The sequence below is a fragment of the Protopterus annectens genome, chromosome 14.part0 (assembly GCF_019279795.1).
Source record: "Protopterus annectens isolate FY-2018-M chromosome 14.part0, PAN1.0, whole genome shotgun sequence".
Classification (NCBI taxonomy): Eukaryota; Metazoa; Chordata; order Ceratodontiformes; family Protopteridae; genus Protopterus; species Protopterus annectens.
In genome coordinates this window covers 49,550,239-49,565,888 of record NC_056748.1, presented here as the reverse complement: position 1 = coordinate 49,565,888, position 15,650 = coordinate 49,550,239, and the positions used below count along the sequence as shown (strand labels likewise).

At 40.7% G+C, this 15,650-nt stretch overlaps 1 protein-coding gene across 1 annotated transcript in view; it reads right to left on the bottom strand.

Annotated features, from left to right (window-relative positions):
• The window catches only part of DLG5 (discs large MAGUK scaffold protein 5), a 3,463,687-nt gene that overhangs the window by 3,395,346 nt on the left and 52,691 nt on the right, over positions 1 to 15,650 (bottom strand). The window contains exon 2 of the mRNA XM_044055764.1: positions 778 to 1,581. Coding sequence (XP_043911699.1) covers positions 778 to 1,075 — 298 coding nt within the window. The 5' untranslated portion in view covers positions 1,076 to 1,581. The remainder of the gene's footprint in view (positions 1 to 777; positions 1,582 to 15,650) is intronic.

Here is a 15,650-nt window from a genome sequence, read left to right as displayed (position 1 = left end):
CAGACCCAAAAAACAGAACCAGCTGAGCCACTGACATTACATCATCATCACAGCATGCTTCAAGGAGTTACTAATCTTCCAAGAAGGAGTTCAACTAGGGGTATCCACTTGCTATTACATTCTTCTTCTCCAAATTAAAGGAGAAATCCTCCTCTTCCACCAGGGCCAGGGAGGCACCTTTGACACCACATGAACTAAACTTAGAAACCATTTTTTTACTTAAATTCTAAATGTGAATTTTACTCTATAACCAGAGCTTTTTTGATCTTTTACTACTAAAGATCTTATACAAATTAACACATTCATGGTTCCGTAGTTGTGATATGAATTATTACGTTACTTGTATTAAACAAGCTCACATCACAAAATTCTGAAATATAAAAAAATTTATTAAAACAAAAACAGTACTGATGGTCTACATCCATTTCTGAAAGTACACACCAAGCTGAAGTATCGTTCAGGGTTCTATGGAAGCTACTTTACAGAAAAGGGTTTAATAAAAGAGGCATAAAGAAAAAAGTGTTAGTAAGCCATTTTACCAAATAAACTCAATGCCATCATCAGACAAATGTTAAAAAAATCTCAAAACAGACTATGTAGGTAATGTACAGTTGGTTCTCTAAAGGAAAACATAAAACAAAATCAACAAGATGATAACTGAAATGCAACGAGATTCTAAACCCACAAAGAACAGAAATTACTTTAGAAAAACGAAAAGGCAAGCAAATGCAGATTCGTAAACTCTTTACTGAGGTAAAACCAAAACAAAAAACTTACCGGTGTTCTCCAGAGATGCACCTCCATTTAGACGAAGAGTAGAAAGCAATTGGGGGTTGGTTTTCTCCAGAGCTTCACAGAGGTCCTGGAAATGGTCACTGTCTTTACCCAGCAGCACGTTCAGGAGGAGCTCAACCTTCTCAGAGGATGATGCACAACGGGTCTCCAATTCGCATTTCTCCACAGGGCTTAGAATGCCTGTTTTGCTCAACAGCTCAATTATACTTTCCACATCTCTGATGGTGTCTACCAGCTTCTGGCGATTCCGGTCCAACAACTCTTTGTGTTTTGGATCCATTATCCAAACCTTTTTTCCTCCACACACAGCCAAACCAACTTGAACAAAGTTGTGAAAATGATAGACAACTTTTCAAGGTGGACACTACAGAGTCCCAAGCCCAACAGGCATGGTAAAAGACAGCTCAGCTGAGCAGCTCTTTCTTAAAAAATGAAGCTGATGTTGGCAGCTGCATTTATTGCCCATGGCTACTATCTGCAGAAAGAGACAGCACCGCATGTTCCTGGTTTTCAAGTGGCTGCCACACTTTTGTTTCTAAAAATCCTACATTGTGAACTCTTGCATCCACACTTATTTGCTACAGCGATGGGAGTGGCTGCAGTAACCAATAATCTCTTTCAGAGTTAGAGTACACCATTAGATGCCATCCCGTAAAGCTGCAGATGTCATTGTGGCCTAGAAGTTACAGGCACTGTTTGCACATTGGCAAGGCAATAAAGTTGTATCCCAGCTTTGTGTTTCTGTTATAGCTCCTTCCCTCCAGGATTAAGTGTGTTTATTAATCCCTGCAAATTAACAAAATCAGGAAGATAAACATGTTAAGACTAAGCAGTAAAAGCTATGCATTTTTCCAACAAATACCTCCAGAGGATAAATGCAGTCACGTCATTTTCTCCCCACCAACAGCACACTGTATTTGCCCTTTGCCACACAATGTGTTTACCTTCACTCACTTTGGCCAAATAAGATAAAATTATCACTAAACTGACTGCTCTAAACTCTTTCACTGTGCTCTGTACAAAAAGGCTTGTTGCAAGCATTAGAACAATTTAGCACAGGCAATACAATGTTGACTATATGAAATTCAAATGCTTTAAGAGAGATTTTTACATTAAAATCATTTGAGAGAATCTTTGGTCTGAAATTGAATGACCACAAATTTAAATACTTATTCTTAAATAAAACCCACAGTACAATAGTCTCTTCTGAGTTTAAACTTGACCAAAAAAACTCACTAACTAGACTACTGGTAGAAATCTACAATAATTTTTTTGAAGAAAAAACAAACTATAAAAATGTACTGGGAGGAAAATCTAATTTGGTGGACTCCTCGAACAAACTAATTATAACATTTTAGGTTAGAATACAACTAACAAAAAATGTTTACTTCCTAAGATCTTGTACATAACTCAAACAGCTCTAATGCTGAATAAAACATTGTAAGAAGAGTAACAGGAAAGTTATGAGCTTTTTATGGTGTTCCAAAACAGGATTGCTTATAAGAAAGATAAAATATCTTGGGGGGGGGGGTGAGGACTCAAACCACCTGATTCAGAAAGATGCACTGAAGCAGCCTCTTTTAAAGTTGCTGTAATTACTGCCTAACCAGTGCACAAAGCGAAATCTACACATGAGATTATTTTACCTTTAAAAAGTTGAGAACAAGTGTTTCACATTAAGTTATGGAAAACTCTAGGTGGTTAATTGCATGCAGCTACATTCAATAAATGTACTAACTCAATCCTAATCTTAGCAGTATTTCAAACAAATAAATATTTTATAATCAAACAACTAAAATTTAAAAAGGTGGTTTAAAGTTCTAATTCTCTTTAGTTCTTCTTTTAATTCGAGCTCACATATCCTAAAAATGTTTCAATGGAAAATAATTTTGTAGGATGGTGTGACTACTTTAAAGATGGGGTTTTAAAACAATGATCCACAGTCTGAGCTCACAGTTTATCCTACAGCCACAAAATTGGATTCTGATTCAAGAAATTAAGACTCTCAAGGTAAAATTTATGAATTACTACAAGTTCAAGATACATACATGCCCAAATTAATAACACATCTTTGTCTTATTATTTATAAAACAAAGGTTCAACTATATTATTAGATCTACAGACAATCTTTACAGGTTACAAAGATAATATTACCAACGAACTATATCATTTTATTTATTAGAAAAAATTGAGTTATGTACTTACCATAATTATGCATCCGTGTTGTCCATTTTTCATTTTTCCTCAACGAATAGGTTTGCATCCAAACCTCTGATCCAACTCTGTCACTTTTTTGCAGTCTAGGATCCAACTCTCAAGATCCTCCCTTTACCCATAATGCCTCAGTCACTGCTTTACTTCAGACTGCATTTGCTGCCGTTAAGGTATGTATGAAAAATGATGGATAATCATAACACTGGCAGAAACCAACGTAACAGACAGAACAGGGGCTCAAACAGGAGCAATGGTTCCTGACAAGCTCCATCACATCATTCCCAAACACAAGGAAGAGGGAAGGTGGGCGGGAAGTTGAGAAGAATTAAAATGGACAACACATATGCATAGTTATGGTAAATACATAACTTACATATCTGATGTTGTCATTTTCACTTGTTCCTCAATGAATGGGACAGAGTCCAAAGCTACAGTAACTTTGGGTGGCCCTCACGGACAGATGTTCTGGAGTACAGCAGAGACAAATGCAGTTCTATTCCTGGAGATTATGTCCAGTTTATAATGAGCCATAAAGGTAAGAGCTTTAGGCCAAGTGACAGCTGCACAAATATCAATTGAAGCTCTGGACCAAAAAGATGATATAGCCATTGACCGAGTTGAATGAGCTTTGATTGTCTCGGCAAAGTCAACCCTTTTAAGGAGTACACATGAGAAATACAATCAGTTATCCATTTGGCTATTGCAGTTTTTTGAGACGGGCCCACCCAACTTATTTTTGGCAAAGGAAATGAATAATTGATCAGTCTTCCTAATATCTTTCATTCTATGAAGATAGACACAAAGTTATCTATGTACATCTAAGGAATGGAATGTGTATTCTCCTTTATTCACAAAATTAAAGAAGAAAACTGGCAAATTGATGACTTGACGGATGTTTGTTTCTGATGCAATCTTGGATAAGAAAAACAGATATGTAGGTAAAGCAACTCTGCCCTTATGGAAGATCAAATAAGGTGGTTTTGAAGAAGACACTCACCTTGCAGAAGTTATGGCTAAGAGAACAAATGTTTTTCAAGAAAGAAACTTGAGGTCCACTTTTGTGGAGGGTTCAATAGGTGACTGTGTCAGACTCTGTACAATTACAATAAAATCCTAAGGAGGTACATGGTCCTTAACAGGTGGCCTAAGTAAAAAGGTACTCTTAAGAAATGCCTTACACACCTTGGATGATGCCAAAGGGAAAGCATTACGTCCAATGTGAAAACTCGAAATGGCAGTGAGCTGAACTAAACAGTAGAGAAACTGGCCCCGCCTTGAAAAAGAAAACCAAAAAAACAGCCGGATTGCAGCACAGAAAGGATCCAAATCTCTCTGCTGAGCACATAATGAACATTTCTTCTATTTACTTTTATAAATCTTTCTTGTAGAGGGTTTCTGAGATGAAAATAAAATTCTTTGAACCGGAAGGGAAAGCCTGGAATGTCTAGCCATCATTGGAATTGGAGAAACCATGTGGTCAATCTGAGGCCTGGTATGTCCAGATGAGTCAGGCCTGACAGGTGTGAGAGGAGATCTGGAAACCAAATCTGCCAAGGCCAAAAAGGGGCAATGAGGATTACTTTGCTCTTCAACTGGGAAGTTTTCTGAAGAACCTGTGGAATTAGGGGTAAGGGAAGACAAGCATAAAGACGACCGAAGGGCCAAACGTGAATTAGAGTATCTCTTGGTGACTGTCCCTAAGGGGGAATTGGGGCAAAAACTGACGTACTTATTGTTGAGGGAGAGGCGAACGGGTCGCAGCATGGTTGACCCCACTGGTGGAAGATCATGTCTGCCACTGACTGAACGAGAGGCCACCCGTGAGACATCAGAATAGTTCTGCTGAGCCCGTCCACTAGTACATTTGATTGCCCTGGAATGTGCGCCACTATAAAGAAGGTGGTTGCCCACTGCCAAACTCTCATTGCTTCTCAACATAGAGGGTGAGATCTGGTCCCCTTGTTTGTTGATTTACCAACCACTGACAGTCCATTTGAACAGCAACTGTCCTCAGAGGAAGAAAGTTCTGGAAGGCCAGCAGTGCTAACAGAACCACTCTCATCTCCAGAACATTTACAATGCAGTTCAGTCTCTACCATGGTCCACGTACCTTGAACAGTCCGTCCCAAGTATTGCACCCCCCAAACTGGGAGGTGCCCATGGTCAATGTGGCAATGGGTGGAGGAAGGACAAAGGGGTGACCTTGGCAAATCTCATTGGATTAGATCAACCACAGTAACAAGTCATTGCATACCCTAGACATTTTACTGGAAACTGTAAGGGTTGATGACCACTGCACTTGTAAAGTACACTGAAGGATTCTCATATGAAAACGAGCTGTTGATATTAGTGTGATTGCAGTAGCAGTCGATACTAGAGCTCTTAAAATCAGCTTGGCTGGAGGGAAAAAAGATAGCACCTGAAAAACATGTAAATGTAGCGTAAGAATTCTTCTCTGAGTTAAGAACGCTTGAAGATTCAGCGTGTCTAGGAGAGACCATATAAACTCCAAGACTTGTACTGGTTGAATTTGAAATTTGCAAGATTTATGGTGATACCTAGAGAATGACTCAACTAAAGAAGATAGTCTCTGGCTGTTATCAATAGATGCCTGGTTGATGCAGTGAAAAGCCTGTCATCTAAATAAGGAAACACACTGAATCCCTGCAGTCTTAGATGAGCTGCAACCACTGCCATGCATTTGGTGAACACCCTGGGGGCTGTGGTGAGACCAAAGGACAAGGCTCTTAAGTAATAATGACTAGCTCCCAGCTGGAAGTGAAGGAATCAGGATCATTAGTTCATTTTTATGTGACAGTACGCATCCTTCAGCTCTATACAGCACATCCAGTCACCTTTCCAGAGCAATGGTAAAATGGACTGAACCGTGGCCATCTGCAATTTGGAGTTATTTATGAATTTGTTTAGATAACCGAGATCCAGGACAGGTCTCAGGTCCCCTGTTTTCTTTGGCACTTAAAAGAACCTTGAGTAAAAACCAAATACTCTGGTCTGGTAGGACCTCTTTGATGACTCTTGACAAGCAGATTTTGAATTTCCAGAGCATCTTGCTGCCACTGACTGGATGGAACAACAGGGAAACGTTTCCTCATCTTTGGTGGATTTTGTAAAAAGGGGATAAAATATCCTCTGGATACGTTCTTTGCACCCATGTATTTTTTGTGATGGCTGCCCTGGCTTCTGGGTGCAAAGACAAGCGTCCCGACACTGTGTCCAAAGAAGAACAGTCGGGCAACCTTTCTGGAATGCTTGAAGGTTCTGTCCGAGAAAATCTTGAGACCCTTTATTTTGCAGACTCTCTCTGCCACATGGACGGCATCTTCCATTACTATAATTATTTTCCTCTCTGCCTCTGGGAGAAAAATTTCTGTGTGAATCTTGAAATGGCCCTTGAGATTTCAGACAGCACATTTTCTTACCACCACATTGACTTCTGGAGAAGGGTCTCAGTGAGGAAGAAAAAGGATTTCTATGGCAGACAGGGTCATGCTATTCACTACAGGAAAGAGTCTCTTTAACGGTTTGCCCAAAAAGGGAGGATCCACCAAAATGATGAATGACACTTTAAAGGGCTCATCAAAGTCACATAAGCACATCTCTAGACTCTCTGGGGGATGGAGAGATGAGCTCTGTTCAGCTAGCTCCTTTTTTGTTGTGGCTGCCACAACAAACATGGCATCTACAGGAATCCCCTTGGACCAATGCTGTCTGACTAGTGGGGCACTGAGGATCTTATCTGGGCATTTAGGGATAAGATATATGAAATCTGGCTCTTTCCATGCCCGGCGGCAGACAAGGTCAACAAGGTCATTCTCCAGGGAGGGGGGACCAAGATGTAGATAGGCCAGACTCAACAGCTTCCAGGAACACAAATTCTTCCTGAGAAGGGTTCTAGGAAGACCATCCATTTTTTGGTGCAGGATTTCTAAAATGTCTCCAAATGAGACGACTTCTGGTAGAGACCTGGGGGACCATCGTCTTTCATCAAAATCAGTGTCCTCATCAATAATTCCTGAGAAGAATCTAAATGCCTCCTTTTGCACACAGTTTCGCCCGCACAACATCTTCAGTAGGTTACTCTGGAGAAGTGTTGGAAGAACGGGGGAGCCCCTGTACAGACTGTCTGGAAGCTCTTACTGGCTTGGCTATCCCTGTGCAGAAGTGTTGTCTAATTAATTAGCTAATTATAATTAATTAATTAGGAAATGTGGCAATTCTAATTAATTAGGATAAATAACCATCTTATTCTAATTCTAATTGTTTCAAATTAATTCTAATTAAAATGTCTCAAAAGCTTAAATATATTTTATAAATCGAAATAAAATTGCATAACAAGTGACTGAAATGTAGTAATCTAACAATCCATTAACTAACCATCTTACCATAGCAGCAACCCATTCCAGTTTCAGTTCCGAATCACACTTTACCTAGTAACCTACACCACGCGTAACTTCGGTCTTCCAGTTCCTGTTTACAGTTTAGTTTGATTGCAAACATGGCAGACTTTGTTCAAGAAATACCAGATAATGTTGCAATTTTCACTGATTTTTAACTGTTATAAACTATAATAAAACACAAATTTCTGGTACATGCAAGGCCTGCAAGAAAAGAATTACCAGCCACTGGACGCCAATAAGGGTGACTTCTAATTTTGCAAGTCATTCAAAGCTGTGTAAACCTGGCAAATACAGCATTTATGAGGCAGAAACATGAGAAGGAAGAACCCACAACAGGATCTGGATGGCATCTGTTCTCTGACTAAAAAATTTCATCCATTGTCACAAAGCATTTTGAGCGACAGAGTCGATGATGTGGTCATCAAACTTCTTATGCTAGAAATGGTTCCTTTCAGTCTAGTCGAAAAAGAAGGATTTTGTTTTTTAATGAGTACTGTACAACCATCGTATCATATTCCAACCACACCAAAGTCTACCATGCAAGTTCACGATCAGTGCAGACAGGTGATAAAAAAACAACTGAGAAGATGACGAATGATTCTGAGAATTGCTGCGCCCAAGTTGATATGTGGTCCAGTCGGCGTGTGCATGGCTACGTTGGAGTAAGCCTATCACTCATACACAACCAGGAGAGGGAAACCCAACTGGTGAGCATGAAGAGGTTTACGGGCTCATATACAGCAGAAAACATTTCCGTAATTTATTAGTCTGTTATGAAACCATTCACAAGCCAGACGGCAGTTGTCAGAATAGTCAGAGATAATGCCATTAACATGGTAAAGGCATTCCTGAAGCCTGCTGATGTGATAAATGCAGATGAAGAGGAGGAAAGTGATAAAAATGAAGTAGGAGAAGAGGTGAAGCATGTTCCAGTTAATTCGGAACAACTCTAAAAGGGTAGTAGTCCAGTAATTGTGTGCTATGGGTGCATAGCACACACTTTGCAGTTGGCAGTTCACTCGGGACTTCCTGAAACCTCACTAAAGATAAACAACATCCTGGCCAAATGTGACAGTTTCATGTCAACTTTTCATAAGTCATGCCGAGCTACAGATTTGTTGGAGGCAGAAGCATCAATCCGAAGTCCATCCTTGAATAGTACATGATAGAACAGTAAAATATCAATGAATTCGGCAATTATCAAGATCGAATCACAACATGAAGTAACCCTTCAGTGAGAATGCGATATTCTGCCATCCAGAATTACTCTCACACCAAAAGACTTTGCTGTACTATGAGAAATGGACAGCTCCTGAATCCATCTGAAGTGGCCACTGTTCGCCTGTAATCTGAAGTTGGTGTAACGAGTAGTCAGATTCCACCGACAACAGTTGGCTTGAAGAAATACATATGGAAGTCTAAACTACAGCACTGTGCATCAGTCAGTTATGGTCTCTTGGCATCGTTGAGCAACAGCTGTGATTATCTCTTTCACCATGCTTTACTGTACAGTTGATTTAGCCAAACATGTGCTTACTGTTTAACTTTTATGATTTGATATACCCCAGGGATTACCTCAGTGTCACTGCTCAACAGAGGCACAGCAAAATAATGGGTATAGTTCCCCATACTAAAGGGGTGGCGTAAGCCACAAAACTATGGGCTAGGCTTGTAAATGCCCTCGGGCAGATAGCCTAGTATGAACCTATGAACCTATGAACCTATGAACCAGGCACACTGCCTGATCGCCACAGCTATGCATCTATGATTCAAACTGAGGTGGACAACAGATCCAGGTGACAGCAAAACAGCACAACAGGCATTACTGACTGAGATGCAAGTATTAAGTCAATCATATAAACATAGACTACCCGCAGAAGAAGTCGCCCATGCAGCAATACCACAGCAACAACCATCAGCTTCACAGCCGGACATTCTGTTTTCATACATGATGGAAAACAGCTCACCAACAAACAGCGCTGAATCAGAACTGGAATCGTATTTGTCATCACCATGCAGCAGCTTGGAGCCGCTAGTCTACTGGAGTGACACTGCGTGCCAAGAATTATTTACAACCTTACAAAAGTTACATCTTAAGCACCACTGTATACCTGCTACTTAAGCAAATGTTGAAAGGGTTTTCAATGTTGCTGGCTACATTGCTTCAGCTAAGTGAAGTAGACTCAATGATACATCACTGGAATTGCCTGTCACTGCCAACTGCAACAGAGACCATTTGATGAACATTACTATTTGATGATTTTACTACTTTATAGTTTTAAATATGCTTTACTGTACAGTTGATTTAGCCAAACATGTGCTTACTGTTTAACTTTTATGATTTGATATTGACTACACTGTTTTCAAGTCACTTGGACTGACACGTTGCACGTTAAGACAGTCTGCAGTAAGTTGCTAATTAAAAATCTAATTGACCTAATTAGTTTCAATGTTTGCCAGTTCTAATAAGATATATCAGACAGCTAATTCTAATTGATTAGCAAAAATGAGCTGCTAATTCTAATTAATTAGCAAATAGGCTAATTAAAAAACACTGCTGTGGAATCAGATGATGAGACATCAGTCAGATCTGGAGGAGGGATGGGAATAGGATCCGAACAGGTGAAAGTCGTAGGATCCCCTGCGCAGGAGAAAACACTTTCCACTACCTCGAAGGCAGAAGGCCCAGAAGATGTGAAAATCAGAGTCCCCAGAGCCGGAGTTCTCAGATCAGCCAACTCTCAACTCCCTCTGAATTCCATCCCCGAGGAGAGAATCAGACCAGAGCTGTCCCGTGCCAAGGCACAAAGGAGAAGTGATGGCTCCGAAAGCCTTAGAGTCCTGATGCCGACACTGCGGATCCGAGACTGGTTCTGCTCAAAAACACTCTTGAGTCGAGCAGATCAGGAAAAGATATAGTCACAGTCAAGGAAGGTAACATTCTCAGATCAGACACCTTGACTCTTGGGATCTTCAGATCCAACAGCTCCAAAGCCACATGGCAGATCAGAGGAGGAGTCATTAAAGAATGTCAAGGTTGCAGACTCACAGATCCAATGGGGGACGGAGCCTGATGGACCCCACTATGGATCTGAGCTTTAAGAAAGTTTCTCATCATCCTATCCACAGTATATTCAGAAAGACTCCATGATGACCTGATGGGGAAGGATGTAGAGGGAGGACAAGAAGTCTTTTTAAAGTCTCCTGTAAGAAAGGGAACCTCAATCTCAGAGAAACCGGCTCCGGACAGAAGTGCGGAGACCAATCTAAGGAGACCTGCTTAGGCATGCAATTGGATCTGACAAAGTTGGATCCAAAGCCTTCTGTGGTAGCAGGATCTGAAAAGTTCGGATCCAAGACCTTTTTAATTCTTGATGTTAGCTCTGAACTCTAAGCAGAAGGATGAGATTGGACAGGGAAGCATTTCTTAGACTCCCTGGTCTCCATACTCTTCTGATTTCCCAAGGGGGTTTGAGCCCATGAAGTAGAAGGAACTGCAGACAAAGAAGCAAGCAACATACATTTCAAAATAAGCTTGTTAAGCCTATAACTTACAGTCGGCATTAAAACCTGCACAGATTTCACAAGAAATTTGAAGGTGAGCACGGCCTAAACAATGTATGCACTCCATGTTGGCATCAAAATTGGGTATATTATGCTGACAGGATGTGCATTTCTTGAAACCAGTAGGTCTGTCCGCCATACTGGAAAAATACACTAGATACAAAGAACACAATTTAGGAGAAACAAATAAAAAAAATGATTATATAATTTTTTAAAAATAAGGATAAAGTACTAGCAATTGTATGAAAAATTACCTCAAGAGAGATAAGTAAAGTGAAAGACTACCAACAATGGTAAGACAAAACCTACACTAGTAGCGGAAAAGGTCTAAACTAATTTTATTCTAACTGGTACAGAGAGAAAGGTAGTAAGGAAAATGAGTTTTAGCAATAATACAACAAAAAATATGTAATTCAACACTAACAACTCCCAGCTCGACAGCAGGAAATCCCGACCGATTGCTGGAGCGGCAAATGAGATCTAGGAGAAAACAATGATCATGGGCATTATGGATAAATAGAAGAGCTCAAGATTTATATCCTGGACTGCAAAAAAGCGGCCAAGTTGGATCGGAGGATTGGACCCAAACCCATTAGTTGAGGAACAAATGAAAAGGAAAACAGAAATATACCAGGAAGAAACTGGATACTTATGTTAAGACCAATACGTAAAATGTCGCTTGCGCAACACTGGGGAGTACTTACACAAGGAGTTTTATACCCCTTACAAAAAAAGACAAAAATTAATAAAAATTATGTATCTGATGTTGGGAGTTGTGATCATGAGAATAAACTTGACTAGACTGGAATCAACAATGTTTTAATATTATTTTATTAAGAGATATTCGGTGGGAAATTTATGAATTTTGACAAGCATTGTGAGATGACAGCTTTAGACAAAATTCTGGTTTATACAATACATACCTCTCAAATGCACAGATTTTTGCCTCATATTTTTGGTCAGTTTTTTACAAAATAGTGGTTTTCTGGCAATTTAATGGCAAATCTCTGAAGACTGAGTTAGAAAATTATGACAGACATTTGAGTTTCAGAATTTATAATCTTTGGAAAATCCATGCTAATGCAAAACCTGCTACTATTTCATCTTTCTAAGTTTATAAGAGTAATATTTAAAAAAAAAATTGTCTGTATTTTTGGGCCTTTGTCCAGATTTCTTGCACTAAGAGGTTGAGAGGTATGACAGTGTATCTCTCTATTTTAATTTGAAAATGAAGGAATACCATACTAAGGACTACAGTAGCTTTTGCAAAAAAAGCATCACAAGAGACTGGAAAAGGAACAACACCCCTCAATACGAGGGATTTCTCATCCTTATGCAAGTAAAACGTAAACAGATTCCTATCAAGAAAAACAGAACTTCAAGAACCCCTGTTAATAATCTGCAGTTCTAAGTCTTAAATTTGATACAATCTGAAATTCAGAAAGTACAGTTGTGTACACTTACCATAAATATAGATGTTAGAGTGTATTCACTGTTGCAGTCATTACATTTAGGTTATCTGCTTGCAGGTAGCCCTCAGCCGGCCTGATTATCAAAGTCTTGGGTCCGGCATCAGTTGCTGTCTCTTCTTCCATGACGTCAGGTAATCAGGGGTATAAAGCATGCAGCCGATGCCATTACATCACTCTTTCCTGCCATGCGGTGCCCGAAGCAGAAGCAGTTTGCAAGTGCCGGTTGGCCGGCTCCTGAAATTTTCATTTTCGAGTTTCAGAACCGAAGTCTTCAAAAAAGCTAAGTACCCCATCGGGGATCCTTTTTCTTGCTCCAAACCAATGTCAGTAAAAGTTAACAATTGTATTACTTGTGGAAAGCAAACAGATAGAGAGATTTTCATTCGTATTGCATTCCTTGCTTAGGCCCAGACCACGACGTCCCTCGATGTCGATTGTCTGTATTTTTGGGCCTTTGTCCAGATTTCTTGCACTAAGAGGTTGAGAGGTATGACAGTGTATCTCTCTATTTTAATTTGAAAATGAAGGAATACCATACTAAGGACTACAGTAGCTTTTGCAAAAAAAGCATCACAAGAGACTGGAAAAGGAACAACACCCCTCAATACGAGGGATTTCTCATCCTTATGCAAGTAAAACGTAAACAGATTCCTATCAAGAAAAACAGAACTTCAAGAAAGTACAGTTTTGTACCTACCATAAATGTAGATGTCCGAACTGGATAGCATCTGCAGTCATAACAACTGGGTTGTCCTGTCGTCAGGCAGCCCTTCGGTCGGCCGGATTCCAAAGTCTGGGTCCGGCTTCGGCTGATGTCGCACTTCACCCGACGTCATCTCTGCTGGTCTTCGGGTATAAAGGCATCAGCCGACGCCATTTTCCTCAGTGTTTCTTGCCCCAGATGCCAGTTGCCCTCTTGGAAGGCTAAATTTTGGATAAATGCCAATGTTTCCAAAAGATAGAAGGCAAACACAAAAAATAAGCATGTATGTACATATATACAAACAAATACACCATAAGAGACTCCCCTCCCCAGCTCGCTATTAGGAGGATAAATACGCTAGGAGTACCACAGAGGGAAGGAGGGAGGTAATCCTGACTGCAGATGCTATCCAGTTCGGACATCTACATTTATGGTAGGTACAAAACTGTACTATGTCCTTCATGGATGCATCTGCAGTCATAACAACTGGGTAGAATACCATAGCCAACTAGGGGAGGAGGAAGATAAAATTATGGTGTGGTTAGGATCCCTTGCAATACAGCAGTGGCAAACCCTGCTCGGGATCTAGAATAGAGGTAAATTATAATGCTTGGCAAATGTATGCACGGAGGTCCAAGTAGCCGCCTCAGTAATGTCCTTGGTTGCCACTCCTCGTAAGAAAGCTGTGGTAGTGGCTGTAGCCCTTGTAGAATGAGGCCTTATGTTCTGTGGAATTGGTTTTCCATGGAAGGAGTAACAAAATCTTATGCAATTTCCTATCCATTTAGAGATTGTCTGTTTGGAAATTGCTTTTCCTTCCCTCCCTGTTGCATAGGCTACCAAAAGCTGGTCAGTTTTTCTGTTACTTTTGGTTCTGTCCAGGTAGTAGCGTAGCTGTCTATGTACGTCCAAGGTATGCAGCATTCTTTCCCCTCTGTTTTGTGGATTGGGAAAGAAGGTAGGTAGGTGGATTGCCTGGTTTAAAGACACTCTGGATACCACTTTAGGCATAAATGTAGGATTAGTTCTCATGGACACCCTATCTTTATGGAAGATTAGGAAGGGTTGTACTGCCATTAAGTCCTGTAGTTCCGAAACCCTCCTTGCTGAGGTAATTGCCAGTAGGAAAGCAGTTTTCCATGATAGGTGCTGTAGATCTGCTGTTGCTGCTGGTTCGAACGGAGGGAGTGTCAACTTTTCTAGCACAAAGTTCAAGTCCCATGCTGGTAATGGTGGTTTCCTTGGAGGTTTTACATTCTTGATCCCTCTGAGGAACTGCCTGAGTAGAGGATGTGAAAAGACAGGTGGATCAAAGCTGTATTCTGCTGAAATAGCTGATGCATGTATCTTGATGGAGGAATAGGACAGGCCTGTATGTAAAAGCTCTGCCAAATACTCCAGAATGTTTGCAATATCTATATTCGACACATCTTTTCCTCTTTCAGTACTCCAAATGACAAACCTTTTCCATTTTCCTGCATAGTTCCTTCTTGTTGAAGGTCTGCGGGCTTCAAGGATAATGTCTTTAACCCTTTGGGAAAGATCTGGCTTAGTTGCTGCTATGTGATGTTCCAGGCAGTCAGTTGCAAAGTTTTAGGTTTGGATGCATGATGCTGTAGTTGTTCTGTGTTATCATCAAAGGCATCAGGTGTATTGTCCACATTTTCTCCCGTGACATGCTCCTCAGCAATGGGTACCAGTGTTGTCTTGGCCAGTTCGGGCTTCCCAGGATTATCCTTGGGCGTTCCTCTTTGATTTTCAGTAATACCTTGTGTATCAAGGGAAGAGGTGGAAATGCATATGCTGTCAGACCTGTCCAGCTGAAGGAAAGAGAATCCACCTTCCATGCAAGTGGGTGGAATGTCCTTGTGCAGAATTTTTTGAGCTGGTGATTGAGAGGGGAAGCGAATAGATCTATTTGTGGCATTCCCCATTTCTTTGTGATGGTCTTGAAGATGTCTGGGTGTAGCATCCATTCGTGAGCATCCGAGGTGGTTCTGCTTAACATGTCTGCTAGGGTGTTCTCTTTTCCCAGTACAAATATTGCCTGTAACTGGATGTTGTAGCTGAGAGCCAGATTCCAAAGGTCCAAAGTCATTCTGCATAGGGGATATGAATGAGTGCCTCCCTGTTTGTTGATGTACCACATGACTGTGGTGTTGTCTGTCCTTATCATCAAATGGCCTTCTTTGAGGAATGGTCTGAATTTTTTGATTGCCAGTTTTACTGCCAGCATTTCCTTTTGGTTTATGTACAGGTGCAGCTGGTCCTGAGTCCACAATCCTTGTACGCATTTGTCCAGCATGTGCGCCCCCCATCCTAGGTCTGAGGCGTCTGTTGTGATGGTTTGGCTTGTTCGAAACTTGTGGAAGGGTAGGCCTGGGTTTGACTGGCATGCTTGGGCCCACCAGAGGAATTCCTGTTTTAGGCATGGGATTAATGGTATTTCTGCTTCTAGGCTGTGCCTGTGTTGAGACCATAAAT